Consider the following 21,019-nt stretch of genomic DNA (forward strand, 5'->3'; position numbering starts at 1 on the left):
CATCACATTATATTCTATATAATGTCTATAGCTTTGTTACAAGTAGATAAAATTTCCCCTATGCTGCCTCTGTTTCACACAGTTGTTTAAAGAATCAAATGATACAACCTGAAAGTACTTTGAAAGTAAGAGGCATAGTTTTATATATTCCATTAACCCTAACCCAGAGGTTCTCAGCCACATATGCAAACACTGGGCATGTCCACCCACACAGCAGATGGCGAGGAAGGAGCTGTTCAGCTCCCGCCAAGGAGGATGTCGCTGGAAGGAAGGAAGAGCGGGCCCACGAGCTGACCTCGGCAAGCACGCACTGGACAGCTGCCTGCGGCTCCCTGAGACAAGTCCTATCTCGGCGCACACCCACACTGCCTTGTGGCACTGTTTTTCAAATACAGCATTAAAAAAAGAAGGCGGCGAGTGGAGGGAAAGGGAGGAATCCCAGTGCACAGTCTCTGGTTCTCCACCTGCTTCTAAAAGGAGAAAATACCTCTGTAAGGAAGGAAGGGACCACAGCTCACAGGCATGGGTGTTGGTATCTTCCCAAAGAGCAGAGGCACAATGCCTCTGCCAGACATTTCAGAAGATGCGCTATTTAAAAGGGTCCGCTCAGTTGCACGGAAAGATTTCCCGCTGATACGTCTGATTGCTCTCATGGAGACAATGCCGGGATCGCAAGGGAGGGCTTCCTACTTTCGAGATAAGATTGGATATGCCAGCGCTGACTGCTAATTTCATTCCACTGTGGATTCCCAGGGAGGAAATCTAGGGAGAAAGCGATGATAGGAAAGGCCTGTTTGAGAAGGGAACCTGGAGCCTGCCAAAATAGGGAAGAGAAAAACACAGGGCAGGAAGACCTGAGGCCACACGACCTGGCTCAGCCATGGCACCGCCGCGTCCACAGACCAAGAACGGGTCTCCTCACTCATCTCATTAGTTCCTAGCAGAAAGTGCCTTTCATTTTCAGGCTTTTGACCTAAATTTAGCTACGGGCCTGCCACTTGATGACACTCAGATATTTAGTCAGTAAAGAACGAGGAGAGCTAGCCCCGCAATGTGGGAAGCCTCCACCTCACTGCTTCTGGATCTTCCTAAGAGAGAGGTTATATGAATAGCTGTATTTAAAAGCCAAGGGCTTTAATAAATATACTAGATTTATTAGGTAAAATTAGAGAGCTAGATCACTAGGCAAAAGTGCATGTGTATGTCTAAAGTACATCAAAATGTTTATTTTTAAGGCAGGAAGTAAAAAAGGAAAAATTATATATGAAACCAGAAACATGAAGGGCATTTTCTGTGAAATAGTATGTCAGAGAAAAGAGAGATAAATACAGCAGGAAGTAATAAATAGTAAATAGTGATAGAGATGCAGGAGGCAAAGCAGAATGAAGACAATTCCATGGGTTACACATCAGTAGCTAAAGTTAAAAGCACATACATGCAGACAGGTATGGTGGCACATGCCTGCGATCCTGATGTCTGGGAGGCTAAGACAGGAGTATCACAGGCTCGAGGAATGCCTCAGCAACTTAGTGAGAGCCTAAGCAACTTAGCAAGATCTTGTTCCCAAATAAAAAGCAGTATAATACCAGGGGTGTAGCTCAGAGACAGAATGGCCCTGGGTTCAATTCCCAGTACCAAAAAAAAAAAAAAAAAGACATATAGTTTTTTGTCTTTGTCTAATAATAGTTGTTAAATATTCCTGTTTTCAGTGCTAGCCTTTAGAAGCAGGCATCAATTAATTACCAAAAAAAATGACATTCTCATAGTGAAATTCCTCTCCTAAATATCTGCAGAATCCAGATGCTTAAAGGGAAGAAAAATTAGTGAATTATTTTAAAAAGAATTTCTCGGGATTCAAAAGCCAACAGTGTGTTTGAAGGCACACATAAATATGAGAGCATATTTAAATCTTACTGTGCCCGTCACATTTGTGTGATATTTTAACTCAGTGGACTGGCTGCACTGGGGATGTGCATGCAGTTACAACCGATGGGTGCAGAGATGCAGAACAATCTGTTGCAAGTTGATGCTCCAGCAGGGACTCAGGAGGCCTGACATTGCCACCAAGTGCACTATGTAACCAACCGCCCTTCCTCACTCCCCCCATAATGTTTTGGATAAGTGGGTGTATAAGTGTAACGCAGTTGCACTGGCACATTTCTTGGGGGAAATTGTTTAGTGGCATTACGACAGCTTTTCAAGGGAAAATTATAACTGCCCCCTCCCAGGATCAAAGGGATATGTGAGTAATTGCAGTCGTGCTGGGCATGATTTTTGGAAGCAGAAATTTTTCATGCTTAAGAGAAATATACAGCAACACAAAGGAATTCATGCTGATCTCTTATCCATATACAACCTTTGGATTCATTTTTAGATGGATGACACATAGTAATGATCTAAGGTTTTCTATCTTTAGGTTAACTCTTCTATCTAACTTGATATTCTTGTGGTTTTTTGTTTTTGTTTTTGTTGTACCAGGGATGGAAACCAGGGGCATAGTACCTCTGAGCTACACTCCAGCCCTATTTTTTAGTCTTTTTTTTTTTTTTTTTTTGAAACGGGGTCTCACTGAGTTGTGAAGGGCCTCACTAAGTAGCTACGGCTGTCCGAGAACCGCGATCCTCCAGTCTTTGCCTCCCGAATGCTGAGATTACAAGCATGTGCCACCACGCCCGGCTAGCTTGGTATTCTTTATAATTTACAATATTTATTACACCAGGCATGGTGGCACATGCTTGCAATTCCAGTACTTGGGAGGCTGAGACAGGAGGATTGTAAGTTCATGGGCAGCCTCAGCAACTTAGTGAGGCTTGGTTTCAAAATAAAAAATAAAATAGAGCTGGATGTCTGGCTTGGAGCTAGAGGGCCCCTGTATTCAACCCTCAGCACATATATATATACATTTTATATGCCAATATATTTATTTAGACATATTTATTAAAACCCCACTGGATGCCGGGCATGGTAGCGCACACTTGTAATCCCCATGCTTGGGAAGCGGAGACAGGAGGATTGTCAAGTTCGAAGCCAGCCTCGCTGGCTTAAGCGACCCTGTTTCCAAATAAAATATAAAATAGGTCTGGGAGTGTAGCCTGGAGGTAGAAGGGTTCCATCCCAAGTACCACAAACAAATAAATAAATAAATAAATAAATAAATAAATAAATAAATACCCTACTGGTGCATAGAATAACTCTGGGCCATATGACTGTAAAACCAAACTAAACAAAAAGATTGAAAAGTTGCCATGATTCTAAAGGTCATCGTAAAACAGGATCATGTCCTGGAATGGACATGTCCCTTAACAGCTGCACTTTGTTTGCAATACTTGAAGAAGAAAGTCAAGGCCTGTTAGGGAAGGACGGAGAAAGCAGGATATCTGTTAGTAGCTTTTGAAAGTTTATTGAGTAACAGCAGCTCATGTGGGGAAGTGCCAAGGATGTTGGCGTGGGTTGGAAATATGGAAAACACATTCCCAACCCAAACTCAAGTTTGAGGAGACAAGAAAGGGATTGCATACAACATTTGTCTGGATAAGAAGAAAAATGAAAACATCTATCCCCCTGTTGGGTCTCATCATGCTTCCAGATGCTGCCAGATGGTGATATGTTTGGTGTGGAGACTCACACAATGGCAATAGTGATGACATTGTTTAACTTTCATCTGGAGATTTCAGGGTCTTGGAGCCACCATCCCAAACCAAAGACACAAATCAGGAGCCAGTAGCAGGGTAGAGGGATTGAAAGATGGGATTCCAGACCTGCCTTTTTGCTCTTCTCCGTGTGGCAGCCTACTCTACCAGGATCCACACTCCAGATTTCTTATACTCTAACCAGAGAAAATACCAGAGATAAAGGACCATCAATAGAGCCAGCAAAGAATTGAAATACCAATTAAGATGAATGCAAAGAAAATACAAATAGATGGGGCAATAAAGTGGGCAGTATTGTCCATTGGAAACTGTATGTTCTCTCGTGGTTACTCATAGCCCCGGAAACTAAGAATCTTAGGGCAAACCTGAACATGGTGGGGAGGAAGAAGTTCTTTTAAAACACAATCTGAGAATCCCAAGAGCCTAAGTGAAGCCATTTATATTGTGCAAACACTCTTCTTAAATCATCAAATATGTAGTACAACTATAAGCTCCAAAGTTAATTTGATATTGAATCTTTTTACAGATATTTGTAACATTGAAAAGATAGTTGCAACAGTAGCTAGTAGTTTCTTTCCAAAGTACACGAAATATCCTGCAAAACTCATAAAGTTCCACAAAATTCACATAAAGCAAAGAGCAACTTATATGCATATAGTTCCACAAGGGAAAAGAGAAGCTTAGAAAGCCTCCAGCTAGCTGGTCAAAATCCAATAAAAAATCATTGAGAGACAGAGCCTTAGGGATCCAGGCCAAGCTCTTTATTTAAAGATGGACAAAATAGATTTGAGGGGGTGAAAAGCCCAAAGGCACACTGCTTCTAGGCCCCATTAGGCTTGGAGATCAGGCTTTTTGACTCCTGGGTTCCTTCCATTAAGCCCTCACCCCCCACACACACACACACACCGTAGGTACCCAAGTACATGCCAATTATTTGCTATGATACAGTATTGTGGGGTATTTTCACATCAGTGGATCTGAAAGTGACTAAACTGAAAAATTAAGATTAAGATCTCCTAATATCTGTACCCTCTGTCTGTCAGTCAGTCAGTCTGTCTGTCTGTCTGTCTCTCTCTCTCTCTCTCTCTCTCTCTCTCTTTAAATCATCTCTCTGAATGTCATTACCAATGTCATTTTTAGCACATGTTCTTTCCATGAATTCCACAGCATTTCTCTGAAACAGCGAATTGGAAAAGTTTAAGCCTAAGCATTTTTGCACAGAACATGTTTCTTGTCACTTATAAAATGTAAAAAGTGATTTATCACAGGTCTTATACAAATGTACATCGATATTATACATGTACATTTATGCATCATTACATGTAACTACAGATGTGAGAGGTGTGTGTGTGTGTGTGTGTGTGTGTGTGTGTGTGTGTAATACTTTTGTACATGGTCTTAGTCTGCTTTCTGTTGCTATAACAGAATAGCCAAACCTGGGTGATTTCTAAAGAGTTTTACTTTGGCTCATGGTTCTGGAATTCCAAGAACATGGCTCTAGCATCTGCTCAGCTTCTGATGAGAGCCCCACGGCAGAAAGTGGGCACATTTGGAAGGGAACAGAGGGGCTCACAGGGTTATAATCACCTGCTCTCCAGAGAATCAACCAGTTTCTGTAAGAACCAATCCAGTCTCTTGAGAAAGACATTAATCCCTCTTAACACCCCCGTTTCCAATTACCACTATATTCTCAACCAAATTTCAACTGGAGTTTTGGTGGGGACAAACCCATCCAAACCATAGTACACACCTGTATAAAACTAATCAGCTGGAGCTGTTGCCTTTGAAAGTTCTAGTTGAATAATGGTCAGGTAAAATTAAGGCTTCTTCTACTTAATTCTTAACAATCTAAACAACTAATGAGCATTTTAGCATTTACAAGCCACCATCCTCACAAAACTATGATAAGACCAAAGGACGAACAAATGTGGCCTGTGGCCTTCAGGGTTTGCAGTCTGCAAATACTGTTGACTATTTGTAAAGCAAAATTTAACCAGGGCCACATCTGCATTACCATAATGAATGCTGGCTTGTCTGCGTCTTGGATCATAGACAGTAACAGCCCAATTCAGCCAAAGATGCTGGACGTGGCACAGAGACCCTATTAAAACAACAAGGTTGCTAGATCTGCAAATTAAGTGCAATACTCAACCATGGCTATGTGGTAGTGACACTGAAGGCCCTGCCAGTAAACCAGATGTTACCAAAAAAAAAAAAAAAAAAAAGGCATTCTAAAAAATTGTAACTTTTCAGTACTAGGCCAAAAGCAATGATCATGTTTGTAACCTCCTGCTATTTAAACTCATTAATAATTTACAGTAATGTGGGTTCCAACTTCTATTTAACGGCTGTTCAAAGGGTTAGAGTCACATTTACCACTGTGTTTTATTTAATGTAGCCATGATTAATTTACTAAGCAATTATTTTCCAATGTCTTGGGGGGGAGGAGCTCTGAGTAATTTACATAGGTGTCATGCTTATCCTTCAGATCTTCTGGAAAAGAACCTGAAAGCAAATACAACTTGGTGCTTTCTTATCAGCTGCTTCAGTTTACCAAATTTAATTGAAAAGGTTTTGAACAAACGCCAGGCTGTCTTTCTGCTTAATAAAACCTTTTAAAAGAGCAGTTAATCTACTGCCTGGCACTTGTACCCAACAAGTTGCTAAATTAATTTACTGACAAAGAGAATCAATCATCATAAACGGTGTTTAAACAATACAGGGGGCTCTGAAGAGTAATAAGTGATGAGTATTGGAATACCGTGATTGATTTTATCTTCCTGTTTGTGTGGTAACAGGTGAATGGCAGAAACCTTCTTTCAGTTGACTTTGACCGGACAACAAAGACAGAAAAAATCTATGACGACCATCGCAAATTTCTACTGAGGATCGCCTATGACACATCAGGGCACCCAACTCTCTGGCTGCCCAGCAGCAAGCTGATGGCCGTCAATGTCACCTATTCCTCCACGGGTCAAATCGCCAGCATCCAGAGGGGAACCACTAGTGAGAAAGTCGATTATGATGGACAAGGAAGGATAGTGTCTCGGGTCTTTGCCGATGGTAAAACATGGAGTTACACATACTTAGAAAAGGTATGCCTGCACATGGAGCGTAAAAACAAAGAAGGGATGATTAGCATTTTTCAGCAATCACCCAGAGCCCTACAAGGGAAAAAACCCAGCAGCACGTGACCAAGCTCTATTTATTATGCTGAGTTTCAATATGGCAGTCGCAATGGTGCAATAGTGATGAATGTCTGCATTAGCAAAGTAGTTTCCTCTTAGTTAAGTTCTACTATCTGAGACCTTTTTAAGTGATTTATGCTGTAAACAAACAAGCGCTAACACTATCCACCTGCCATGCTGATGCACTGACAACATTCACAAATTAGACCTTAAGCTTGTAAGTCATTTGTAAATAATTTCTGTGCAGGCTCTTTGATTTAAGAAAGAGCCTAACATTAGCACTGTTAAAGCTGTCAGTTTTGCATCGTTCCTGGCAGAGCTTCAACATAACCATAAAAAGCATGTAGGTCCTACTTATGCATTATTAACCAAAAGAGGTTATTTTCTTAGAAAGCCACACTTTCAGGTACTTTGTGGCATCTCTCTTTTCTCCAACATTTAATAGGTAAGCATTGTTGCTTGGGCTTTTTCCCATTCCTGAGAACTATGTTCAACACTAGAAAGGGAGACAGAGTTAGCTACACATATGCAAAATTCTGCACGGTCTGGTGTGTAGCTGGGGTATTGACTGAGGTCAAGAGAAAACGAAAGAGAAAGAAAAGGGAAAGGATGACCTCCCTATGATTCTTTTCTTAAGAAATATAATGTACCAAAGAGCATATTCAGAAGATACATCATTTGCCTTTGAGACGAATGTTAGCACTAGAAAATGATTCTGTTTTGAGCTCTTACACATCTCAAAGTGCTCCACCGCCAATTACGCGACAGCCTAAGTTAGAAACTCATCTCTTAGATTTGATCATCTCTGAAGAGTTACTGTCTCCACCTATCAGAAGTATGCACAGTTGGGCACAGTGGCACAGACCTGCAACCCCAGTACTCGAGAGACTGAGAAAGGATGAACGCAGGTAGAAGGCTAGAGCATGGTAACTTAGCAAGACCTTGTCTCAAAATTATAAAGGCTGGGGGTACAGCTCAGAGGTAGAACACCTCTTGAGTTCAATCCCCAGTACCACACGCAAAAAAAAAAAAAAAAAAAATTACACAGAGTAACTTCTGTCATCCAAAAAGATCATATGCACAACACAGCGTGCTCACCAGTCCTGCTTGGCACCATATATGCACTCCAGAACTCCTTGGGAAACATGTAAACCATCCCACTTAATTCCAAGCAGCCCATACCAAGCCCACAATTCCTAAGAACCAGTTTCAGGCTTAGAGCTCAGTGCAGGACGCTGCTGATCTTAAGGCAACCTCCCAACCCTGGAACACTTCCAGCCAGGGCCTGCTCTTACAGACTGGCCTGTCTCCTCTCTTTACAGGAGACTCACTCTTAGCTGGGCCTTGTGGTACACACCTGTAATCCCAGTACTGGGGAGGCTGAGACAGGAGGATTGCAGGTTTGAGACCAACATCAGCAACCTAGCAAGATGCTCAGCAACCTATTGAGACCCTGTTTCTAAACAAAAAAATAAAAAAGGGCTGGGGTAGTGCTCAGAGGTAAAGCGCCACCGGGTTCATGGATTCTGCCTGTTATGGGACGAGTTCCCTCCATGCCAATCCTCCCACTCTTGTCAGCCATTCAACTGCTCTTGGTTGAGATACCACACAGTGAGCCCCTCTGCCTGTCTTAACAAATCTTTATACCTGGCAGATATTTCACCTTCCAACTTACCAACCCCAAGATAATACCTGGAAAAGACTTCACCCTCTAACTTAACAAGCCCCAAGAAAGCATGTCCAAGCAAGAGAGGAACAGACTGGAACAGTTTTCCCAACTTAAGAACAGTATAGGGGAAAGTAATAATAATATAAATACCTAGACCCCAACAATTGATAGTAATGATCATAATGTGACTGAAAAGTGTCTAAAGGGAGCCAAGGAGCAGGTCAATGATAAGAGCCACTGTCGCAGAGTGACAAGATGTCTTGGCAGTAACCAAGACGGTCACCTTCACGTATCTGTGGAGACCAGAAAAGCAATAAGTCTTTTCTCGTTTTCTCTCCTAAGTTCCTAAAATTGTCCCACACTATTTCCATTTTCTTGTTAGGTCATAGGATAGGTAAACAAAGCTAAAACTTACTCAATGCAGAGCAAGTAGTATTTTACTGACTACTCTCAAATATGATGTTAAATGACTAGAAAACTAGGCACTACCGTCTGTGGATTGCAACTGTCCAAGCAGAAGAGAATGGAGACCATTAGGAAGAACTCTCAGGACATGAACTACCCACCTCATATTATTAGTCAGCTTTCTGTCACTGACAAAAAAAAAAAAAAAAATCTAAGATCATCAACTTAACCAGAGAAAAGATAGATTTTGATCACGGTTTCAGAAGTTTCACTTCATGGTCACCTGGCCCCGTTGTTTTGGGTACATGGTGAGGCAAAACCCACCATGTTGGAGCAAAGTTGCTGGGCTCATGGTGGGCAGGAAGCAGAGAGAGAGCGAGGGAGGAGCCCTGATGCCAATGTCCCTCCAAGGTCACACACCAACAACCTAACTCCCTCCCACAAGGCCCCACCTCCCAATAGCACCAAGGCCAGCAACCAAGCTGTCAATGTATTGCATTGGGGGACACATGAGATCCAAACCGTAGCAACACACATACAAAAACTGCCCCTAGTTCTGACCACAGATGACACTTCTTCCAGAACTTAAGTCTTAGAATTTTTTTTGGTTTGTTTTTGTTTCTGTTTTGCTTTGTGGTACTGGAGATCAAACCCAGGGGCATTCTACCAATGAGCTATATACCTAGAACTTGCAATCCTGCCTCAGCCTCTCAACTAGTTGGGGTTACAAGTATGTACTACCATGCCTAGCTGTGAACTCGTGTGTGTGTGTGTGTGTGTGTGTGTGTGTGTGTGTGTGTTACTGGGGATTGACCAGAGGCATTCTACCTCCAAGTTACAACCCCAGCCCTATGGAAACAGCATCTTACTAGGTTGAGAGTCTCACTGCTTGCTGAGGCTGTCCTCGAACCTGTGATCCTCCTGTCTCAGCCTCCCAAGTACTGGGATTACATGTATATGCCTCCATACCTGGCTCAAAAACTCTTTTTGAAGATTGTGAAAAAAAATGAGCCTTAGACAAGGGGTTATACATTTCTGTGTCAGAAGCAAAGAACAAAGTCTCAGGTCCTCCCCTGTCCCGCATTGTCCCATGTGGTCCGCCAGGGGTCAGAGGAAGCCTTGTCAGAGGCTTCAGAACCACCAAGTCCTGAATTCTGGATGAGTGTCACTTAACTAGCCTTATCTCCTATCGTCCCAAGAAAGTAATACCATTTGTCTTTCTGCAATTACTTGAAAGACGGGCAGAAGTCATTAATATTCACAAATTTATTCACTTCTTAATTTATATTAAGCATCAAAATATATGTAGTCCAGAAGCATTATCATAGCACCTTAGGTACAAATCAGATTTGGTATTCACAAAAGGAAACATCAAAATGTGTATGTTGTCATCAGTACATGTCTTGTAATGAATTGCAAAATTAAAAGCCCTATCTAAATCCATATTTCTATTAAAGGTATTTATAGTGCTTCCTCATCATCTGATTAATTTAACAGTGTTTGTTGACATTGATGCTTTATGTACATATTATCCATTTGGGGCTAATTTTATGTCTCGTCTTCATAGAATAATATTTTGAATGCTTTGCTCCTCCCCCAAACACACTGAAAATTAAAACATGATTTTGAGTGGCTCTTCAATCAAACAAGGGGGGAAAGCCACCTTACTAAATAATTGCTAATTACAGAGAAAACTGCATTTCCCCATGCCATATTCTCCTTGAAATATTGTCTTTACAGCAGCTTTGTCCGTGCCTGCATTATGACTTACCAAAATCCATTGACAATCTGCTGGTTGGCTGTGAATGCCTGGGAAAAGAATGGTACAATCATGACAAGTAGCACATTATGAATCTTGAGCCACTAATTGCAGAACCCCTCACAATTAAGCATCCAAGCAAATTAGGCAGGGGATCGTTAACAACATGTAAGGTCAAGGATAACTCAATTAAAATGAAAACCATTTGCTCGGGCGGAATGTTTCTGTGCATTTGTGGTCACTAAATCTGCTTTTGGCTTCCCCCATTTGCAAACGCTGGCTAACAGTATGTGCTCTCTCTCTCTCTCTCTCTCTCTCCAGTCCATGGTGCTTCTGCTCCATAGCCAGCGGCAATACATCTTCGAATACGATATGTGGGACCGTCTGTCGGCCATCACGATGCCCAGTGTGGCTCGCCATACCATGCAGACCATCCGGTCCATCGGCTACTACCGCAACATATACAACCCCCCGGAAAGCAACGCTTCCGTCATCACAGACTACAACGAGGAAGGGCTGCTTCTGCAAACGGCTTTCCTGGGGACAAGTCGGAGGGTCTTATTCAAGTATAGAAGGCAGACCAGGCTCTCAGAAATCTTATATGATAGCACAAGAGTGAGTTTTACCTATGATGAAACAGCAGGAGTCCTGAAAACAGTCAACCTCCAGAGTGATGGTTTTATTTGCACCATTAGATACAGGCAAATTGGCCCCCTGATTGACAGGCAGATTTTCCGCTTCAGTGAAGATGGGATGGTGAATGCGAGGTTTGACTACAGCTACGACAACAGCTTTCGAGTGACCAGCATGCAGGGTGTCATCAACGAGACTCCACTGCCCATTGACCTCTATCAGTTTGATGACATCTCTGGAAAAGTCGAGCAGTTTGGGAAGTTTGGGGTTATATATTATGACATTAACCAGATCATTTCCACAGCTGTGATGACTTACACGAAGCACTTCGATGCTCATGGCCGCATCAAGGAAATCCAGTATGAGATCTTCAGGTCGCTCATGTACTGGATTACAATTCAGTATGATAACATGGGTCGGGTGACCAAGAGAGAGATTAAAATAGGGCCCTTTGCCAACACTACCAAATATGCTTATGAATACGACGTTGACGGGCAGCTCCAAACGGTTTACCTCAATGAAAAGATCATGTGGCGTTACAACTATGACCTGAACGGAAACCTCCACTTACTGAATCCCAGCAACAGCGCACGGTTGACACCTCTGCGCTATGACCTGCGAGACAGGATCACTCGACTGGGTGATGTTCAGTATCGGTTGGATGAAGATGGTTTCCTGCGCCAAAGAGGCACGGAAATCTTTGAGTACAGCTCCAAGGGGCTTCTAACTCGCGTTTACAGTAAGGGCAGTGGCTGGACAGTGATCTATCGCTATGACGGCCTGGGGAGGCGTGTGTCTAGCAAAACCAGCCTAGGACAGCACCTACAGTTTTTTTATGCTGACCTCACTTACCCCACCAGGATAACTCATGTCTATAACCACTCAAGCTCAGAAATTACCTCCCTCTACTATGACCTCCAAGGACATCTTTTTGCCATGGAAATCAGCAGTGGGGATGAATTCTACATCGCATCAGATAACACAGGGACACCACTGGCCGTTTTCAGTAGCAACGGGCTTATGCTAAAACAGATCCAGTACACTGCGTACGGCGAGATCTATTTTGACTCCAATATCGATTTTCAATTGGTAATTGGATTTCACGGAGGCTTGTATGACCCACTCACCAAATTAATCCACTTTGGAGAAAGAGATTATGACATTTTGGCAGGACGATGGACAACACCTGACATAGAAATCTGGAAAAGAATTGGGAAGGACCCAGCCCCTTTTAACCTGTATATGTTTAGGAATAACAACCCTGCAAGCAAAATCCATGATGTAAAAGACTACATCACAGGTAAACATATGTTTTATTTTTCCTTTCCAAGTGCTGAATTTCTATAATCATTAGATTAATATACAAAATGACTGGAATTGACCTCCTAAATGAATTTATGTCTCTGGATCCATAGAGAAGCCACAAAGCATATGAAGCATAGTTACTTCCCGTTCTCCCTGTCAACACCCAAGGCCACCAGTTTTTTAAATCACATGGAATATAACCATTTGAGCAAGGGAAGAGACACGAGGGAGCAGAGAATGTGATGAACTTGGAGGGCCTAATTCATAGTTCCAATTTCAACTTCTCCCGTACAAGTTGTGTGGCTTTCTAGGCAAGATTGACTTTTTGAGTTTCAGTTGCTATATTAGTCAGCTTGCCATTACAGTAACAAAAGACTTGAGGTAATCACAAACAGGAAAAGTTTATTTTATTTTGACTCACACAGTTGGAGCTTCCAATCCATGCTCCATTGGCCCCGTTGCTTTGGGCCTTGGGCAAGAGCACACATCAGGGCAAAAACACTCACCTCACCAGCCAGGAAACACAAGGGAAAGATGAAGAGACTGGGTCCCATAGTCCCCTTAAAAGGCAGGCCTCCAGTGGTCTAAGAACCTCCCACACAAGGCCCCTACCTCGCACATGTTCAACCACCTCCCAAAAGCAACACACTGGAAACCACGCCTTTGACACACAGACATTTTGAGGGACATTCAACATCTAAAGTGTGGAAGTTGCCTTAACTACAAAATGGGAACAGTAATACCTACCTACCTGGGAGGGGTTTAGCACCCTGTCGGTCCTCCCATCAGCTGCTCCGCCAGTGGGCCCAGATTCTCTCCTCACGTCTGTCTTTTCACGCCGCTGTCTTCATTGCCACTTAGTATAGTGCTTGTGTGGTAACAGTACAAATGGCACACTAACTTTTCTACCAATATGTGATAATTTTCAAGCTACAGACTTAAGATCTTTTCAGGTTTAGTACATGTTTGACTTTCAGTTTTGCAAGAGTTAAAACATCAGTTCCCACTTCTGCCACCGTCCAACAACCGGATCTAAAACCGAGACCAGGTCCTTAACAAGCACTTCTCTCGTTCCCTTTCATGAGCTGAGCGCTCCACTCTTCCTCTGCCCCCAAAATTCTGAATCTTCCTGCTTCCAGTCTCCCATAATTAAGTTCTCTACCACATTCATATTTCCTGGAGGAAGATTCTTTCCTTTTTTTTTTTCTTTTTTTTTTTGTCATTGTTTTTTTCTTTGGCTTGGGAGTTTTCTGTTTTCTTTTGACTTCTGTTAGACAACCCTTTGGAATGCCTCTTTTCTAGCTTCTTTTTTGAGGCATACTGAGATGTCTGTTCTCGGAGTTCTCAGAACAGCTTTCAAAATGCTGCCCCTGTTCATTTTACACCCTCTCCCTGCCTTTTCAGGCTGCCTGAAGCTTTTCTTACCTCTTTTCCACGTGAGCCAGCCGGAAATCCCTCCTTTCCACATCCTGATTCTGCAGCCCCGCCTTCTGGCCTTTGCATTCGGGGTGTTTCAGTACATATCTGTATTCAAACCCCATTATTGTGGCAGTGCTTTTCAATATGCAAAAATTCTTTGATTTACACTTAGGCAGACACTATTCAGAGGAAGAGAATCTTTGCCCTCAACACTCCAACATTTGGGAGAAAGAATTTTCTCCAAGACATAAGACTCCCTGTAATCTTATATGCACTCTCTCCCTTAAAAAAAGTCTCCCTTCCCATCCTATGTGAACAATATGGGGATTTATTTATTTCTCCCCACCACTCCTTATGAAGAAGAGAGAATACCACTGCAGCCATGTGGACAAAGGACGGCCAGCCTGGCAGTGAGGTGAGAGTTGGTACCCTAGAGAAGGAAATGGGAAGCTAGTGGTTCTCCATCATTCTGACAAGCAGTTAAGCACTGACTATTTAAGGGGTGTTGACAGGGGCTGGCTGAAAGGCTGGAAAGCCCACAGCTCCCGAATTCATCCTCTCCTAGCAACATGGACTGCAGGGAATGCCATAGCAGCATTTTCTGAAAAACATCAAAAGAGATGGAACAGCATAAAATATATTAGGTGAAATGCAATTTCGAATTTTCCAGCAATGTGCTTAATATATAAAATAATCTACACCCAACTGTACTCATAAAGCTGCAAGCCTGCTGAGTAGTTCTGTAACATTATAACCTCCAGAATAGAATAAAAGCCTTATTCCAAGCTTAATGGCTTTTTGGAGTCACATGGCAGTATTTTAAAATACCATTTTAAAGGTTTCCAGGTCCTCTCCCCAAAAAGTTTGTCTCCACCTGTGCACAGCCAGCCTTTGAAGTCATAACTGATGGTAATCAGAACTTCTGTGCCCTTGGCCAGGGCTGCCAGCTTTTAGAATTCATCTTTGATTAAGAATCAACCATTCATTTTAATACTCTCAATTGAGGGTTTTTATTAATAGAAAATGGGTTGTGGAAGTCCGCATATCCTTGGGCAATCGCCTTTGAAAGCTAATAACACACAACTTCTATTTAAGACCAGCCTTTACTAACTACAAGACAAATTTCATTTGTTTTCTACAACTATGTCTTTTTCCTGCTGCTGTGCATTGTTATTAACCTTTTATCATTATTACTGGCACGGGATGCAATTTCCTACTTGTGACGGTTTACCCAGTCTAAGCGAGTATCTATTACTACGCATTTTTCTGAAGCATTTTCATAGGTCTGCTGCTGAGGTTATTGTCTGCACGTCTAAAAATAAAGAGTGGGTTTGAAGTGGCAGGAGGGAGGCAAACACACACTCGTTTTCAGATTATTATTTGGGAAACTTGGGTTTTCTTAAGGTAAGAGTCTCAGTGTGTGAAAGCACAAAATAAACACACCTTTCACTTTGAACATTCTTCTCCTAGATGTTAACAGCTGGCTGGTGACATTTGGCTTCCATCTGCACAATGCTATTCCTGGATTCCCTGTTCCCAAATTTGATTTAACAGAACCTTCGTACGAACTCGTGAAGAGTCAGCAGTGGGAGGATGTGCCGGTAAGAAACAAAAGCAAAACTATGAAAAGGCCATAAATGGCTTCTGTCTTGTTTACCTATATTTAATCTAGGTGCCCTTGTAAAAATTATGCCCAAGACAGTTCCTCATTGTTTTTTACCTTTTTGGGGGAAAGAAAATTGACATTTTCTCTGTGTTTCCAGTTTAGCAAACTGGGGGTCCAGGGGACTTGTTAAATAGGCTTAAATCTGTTTTTAGTGATGCTAATAAAAACATAGAAAGACATTATCAAAAGGCAATAAAATGCAAAAGCTCTTTTTTTTTTTCCATACTGGGGATGGAACCCAGGGGCATTCTACCTCCAAGCTACACTTTCAGCCCTATTTTTTAATCTTTATTTTGAAACAGGGTCTCACTGAGTTGCAAAGGACCTCACTAAGCTGAGGCTGGCCACAAACCATGATCCCCATGTCTCAGCCTCTCAAATGCTGGGTTTACAAGCATGAGCCACCATGCCCAGCCAAAGCTCCATTTTGAGAGCTGGGTTTCTATAGAGAACCCCAGGAAAGCATATTTATGACACTTGGGGCCTGAAGGCAAAGACACAATAAATAGGAGGGCAGAGGATTAGCACTCCACAAACAAGTTAACAGTCCACAAACAATGCCAGAGTTCAACCTCTTTCAAATATTAGCAGTATTTCATGAGGGGGAAAAAATAAATAAAACTAAAATTTCCTCTCATAAGGTTCTACCTACAAGCAGGTGTCTGTGAAATTTTCCTGATAATAACAGACCAGGAGGTCTATAACCGTCGTGAGAAATAACCTAAGAAATAAAATGGAAAACTGCAAAGTCAACGCTGCCATGTCAGACGGTCGCACTTTAAAATTCCCAACATTCAGAGATCAGAAAGGAACGCACAACAAAACATCAACTATTCTAGCTTGAAGCAAGAATAATTAGCGATCAAGAAATTGGGTTACCAATAATGATAAGAAGAGAATGCAAAGTTTCTTAGAGAGATTAATCTCCCCTTGAGCAACTTCCTGTCATTTCAGGAATACAAAGAAAAAGGCAATCATGATTAAAGCACACAAACACACATGGTATACACAGTGTAAATATGTCTATTTTCTGGTACATGTTTCATACTTAACATAAAGGCAATTTTTCAGATGTCATTTTCCAGTGCTGGAGTGTGAATCCAAGGCCTCAAGCATGCTACACACTTACCTACATCCCCCACCTTTAGATGTCATGGCTACAGTTCTCAAAAGCAAAAACCATCAAATGTCTAGGGTGTGGGAGTCATGCTGACATTTTTAATTGTAAATATATCGACTGTGATAAAGTGTCATGCAGACATACTGAAGTCTTCTAATGTATTTGAACATGACCTAAGTGTGTATGCTTTCCTAACATGTCTGAAAACACTTAAGTCAAACTGAACAAATGGACTTGCCTGCTCTTTTCCTGGGCAGCCTTTTAATATGGTTCAAGTTTTCTGTCAAGAGAAATGCTCAGTAAGGACAGCTTAGGGAATCTCAGGCAGAGACACTGAGGCTGCCCCAAGTGCAGAAAACAAATGCTTCTTTCAGTGCTGTAAATGAAACAGATGTTTCCATTTGGAAAATACTAGCCAGACAAACATCTGGTAGTCTTAAGAAATGTCTGGGAAAGATGCCCCCAATTTTAAAACACTTGCCAGTGGAGATGGTACACTGTGCCCAAGTCTGCAAAAAAAAAAAATCATTTTCCTGAAGTAATCAGTACTCATCCTCAGCTGTCCCGCTCTCCCTTCTTCCCTGGTACATTTTAGTTCTGCAAGTCTACTGATGATTTTTAGCTAAAAACAGTTTTCACCAGGAAAGGGGTCAGGCTTGCCTTAAATTAGAACATAAGCATTTCAAAGCTTATAAAACAGGGCTTGGTGATTTGCCCCAAGCAGCCCAACCTTTCCAGTCCTTCTCGGTGCTCTGTGTTTTCTTTCTGAGCCTCCAGTGGAGAAAACTGCTGTGATGGTGGTTCTTGATAAACTGGATTCCCCACATAGAGTGCTTGTGTGGAAAGAGCATCCAGTAATTGTAAGAAAGAAGCAAAAGACTTAGTTTTTCCACATTATAAAATAAGCTCTCAGTAACTCACAATGAGTCCCCCCCCCTTTTTTTTTCTTAAAGATAGTTTTATTTGGTTATCCATTTATTTATTTTGGTGCTAGAGTTTGAATTCAGGGGCATTTTACCTCTGAGTTATACTTCCAGCCTCTCCCCCACCCTTTATTTTGTAACAATATCCCCAGCCCCTTTTATACATTTTGAAACAGGGTCCCTAAGAGTTGCTGGGGGTCTCGCTAAATTGTTGAAGGTGGTCTTGAACTTGCAATACTCCAGTGTCAGCGTCTCAAGGACTGTGATTCAGGCATGGGCTACCACACCATTTCAAAAAATCATTTGAGAGCCGGGCGTGGTGGCTCATGCTTGTAATCAATTCCAGCATTCGGGAGGCTGAGACAGGAGGATCACGGTTTTCGCGGACAGCCTCAGCCTCAGTGAGGGCCTTTGCAACTCAGTGAGACCCTGTTTCAAAATAAAGGATTAAAAATAACAGGGCAGGGGATGTAGCTTGGAGGTAGAATGCCCCTGGGTTCCATTCCCAGTACTGCAAAAAAAAAAAAAAAAAAAAGACATCAGAAATCACCTGCAAGGGAGGTGGTCTTGAGCGCATTCCCATTCCCTGGGTTGCATAAACCTCGTCGAGTGAGGAGTCAGCCCAGCCCGGTGCCGTCCACTCGGGCAGGGCCCTGTCCACGCGAACCCGGCTCCCTGGCGACCAGACCCTACAGACGTGCACTCAATCCGTGCCCCTGTCGCGTTTTGCTTTCCAGCCCATCTTTGGAGTCCAGCAGCAAGTGGCCCGGCAAGCCAAGGCCTTCCTGTCCCTGGGGAAGATGGCGGAGGTGCAGGTGAGCAGGCGCAAGGGCGGCGGCGCGCAGTCCTGGCTGTGGTTCGCCACCGTCAAGTCGCTGATCGGCAAGGGCGTCATGCTGGCCGTCAGCCAGGGCCGCGTGCAGACCAACGTGCTCAACATCGCCAACGAGGACTGCATCAAGGTGGCGGCGGTGCTCAACAACGCCTTCTACCTGGAGAACCTGCACTTCACCATCGAGGGCAAGGACACGCACTACTTCATCAAGACCACCACGCCCGAGAGCGACCTGGGCACGCTGCGGCTGACCAGCGGCCGCAAGGCGCTGGAGAACGGCATCAACGTGACCGTGTCGCAGTCCACCACGGTGGTCAACGGCAGGACTCGCAGGTTCGCCGACGTGGAGATGCAGTTCGGGGCGCTGGCGCTGCACGTGCGCTACGGCATGACCCTGGACGAGGAGAAGGCGCGCATCCTGGAGCAGGCGCGGCAGCGCGCACTCGCCCGGGCCTGGGCGCGCGAGCAGCAGCGCGTGCGCGACGGCGAGGAGGGCGCGCGCCTCTGGACGGAGGGCGAGAAGCGGCAGCTGCTGAGCGCGGGCAAGGTGCAGGGCTACGACGGGTACTACGTACTCTCGGTGGAGCAGTACCCCGAGCTGGCCGACAGCGCCAACAACATCCAGTTCCTCCGGCAAAGCGAGATCGGCAAGAGGTAACCCCCCCGGGCGCCGCCCCGCTCCGCCAGGAACACCGAAATGCTTTGCTGCGTTTCTCTGGAACCTAAACCACATCCCTGTTTGCTCAGATTTTTCTGTAGCACAATCCGAATTGGACTCTCCGACGCAGAAGAGCCTCCCAGGAGAAATGGTACTGCTATTACAACGTAACACACACACACACACACACACGCGCGCGCGCGCGCGCGCACACACACACGATACAAAAACAGAGACAACTTTTTTTTTTTTTTTCTGAATGACCTTAAAGGTGATCGGCTTTAAAGAATATGTTTACATATGCATATCGCTGCACTCAGTTGGACTGGAAATATTAAAAGAAAAAAATCAGAAAAGGAAAAAAAGCCTAACATTTTGCTCTGGGCCGTCTATTCCTTTGAGACACTGTATTTAAGGTTTAAAAAAAAAATGCATACAGTGTTTCCAAATATTACCGAATTGTCGACCTTTGCTTACAAGAAGTAGTCTCTCTGCATAGGATGTGATATATATCTCTGTTTATTTTAAAATGTGGGGCAAAATTACTGTTTCTAGACCACCCAACCGCTTCCCCCATGCCACTTTGTAAAAGGACATTGGCACAAGCGACTGCTGCTCTAGCGGGGATTTAATAATGGATTTTACAATGCTAATGTGGTTTGCCTTGGAAAAAAAAAAAAAAAACTGGCAAATAGAATCCTTGTCACTGATAAGCAAAGGAAACCCTGATTTTTTTGTAAATTATGTGAGACAAGTTGTTTATGGATTTTTATATGAATTACAATTTACTGTACATCAAAATATTAGTCTCAGAGGAGTTAATTTATGTAAAGTGTTTAAAAAGTTTATACTTAAAAATAAAATGATAAAAACATGTGAACTGTGTGATTTTTTTAAAAAGGATTGCACCTTTTGTTATCTGTTATAGCTGTACAGTATAAATTATTATATTGTAGAGATATAACAACTTATGCCTATAATGTCCAGAAGTGTTAATATTTTTGTATTAGGTTGAAAAAAATGTGCAACTTTCTATCACTAGACGGATAGGACGGTGCAATCCTACGTGGGTGGCTAATCAGAGAACTGCTCCTTTCTCTTCTCTTTTTCATCAAGCCAGTGTCCTCAACCATCATCAGCCAAGAGGCACAGTAGAACACTGAGGCTGGTGGAATGTAATGGAAGATAGGAAAAAGAAAAAAAAAAAAAAAAAAAAAACAGAAACAAAACACCGGGAGGAGGGGTTCTCTGGCCCTCTCTCTCTCTCAGCCCTTAAAGTCAATGGGGAGTTGATAAAATTAACCACAGGGTTTTTATTGTTATATTACTGTTCCTTGATGCTCCATTTCATGATGGAGGAGACCACATCAGATGCCCCAGAAACATTTGTGGGGAGGAAGGTATCTGATGTCATTATGACCATAAATGTGTCCTAAGATCTAGGAAAGATAGCAGAATCCGAGCAGGGGAGTGAGCCAGAGGGAGCAGGTCAAGTTCACTCTGCTGGTCTTGGATTTGGACCCTCAGAAAGGTCAGAAAGAGGAATCAAAACAGGCAGGCAGAAGCTCCTAGAAGCCCGCCTAACCCTACCAACCCCGGGGGCTGGCTTGAATGGCAGCCTCTGCTGCCCCGGGGAAGCCGGGATGGCAGACGCAGCAGGAAGGGAACTGATGGCCGTGTCCCCTGCACAAGAGCTTGCGGGCGCTGTGCAGCCGCCATCTGCACTTCTGTGCCGGCTCAACCGCTCTGACAAATCTCTTTTGTGAGCACTAAATTCAGCCACACACAA

The 21,019-nt window shown here is 43.2% G+C and overlaps 1 protein-coding gene across 10 annotated transcripts in view; it reads left to right on the forward strand.

The window, feature by feature from the left end:
* The window catches only part of TENM3 (teneurin transmembrane protein 3), a gene marked incomplete at both ends in the record, with an annotated part of 500,748 nt that extends 481,518 nt beyond the window's left edge, over window positions 1-19,230 (forward strand). For all 10 annotated transcript variants that reach the window (XM_080710678.1, XM_080710680.1, XM_080710681.1 and 7 more), the window contains 4 exons: window positions 6,449-6,745; window positions 10,993-12,604; window positions 15,499-15,629; window positions 18,475-19,230. In XM_080710678.1, the coding sequence (XP_080566804.1) occupies window positions 6,449-6,745; window positions 10,993-12,604; window positions 15,499-15,629; window positions 18,475-19,230 (2,796 nt within the window). The remainder of the gene's footprint in view (window positions 1-6,448; window positions 6,746-10,992; window positions 12,605-15,498; window positions 15,630-18,474) is intronic.
* Window positions 19,231-21,019: the final 1,789 nt, after the last annotated feature.

Source organism: Muscardinus avellanarius (genome assembly GCF_963383645.1).
Source record: "Muscardinus avellanarius genome assembly, chromosome: 14".
Taxonomy (NCBI): domain Eukaryota; kingdom Metazoa; phylum Chordata; class Mammalia; order Rodentia; family Gliridae; genus Muscardinus; species Muscardinus avellanarius.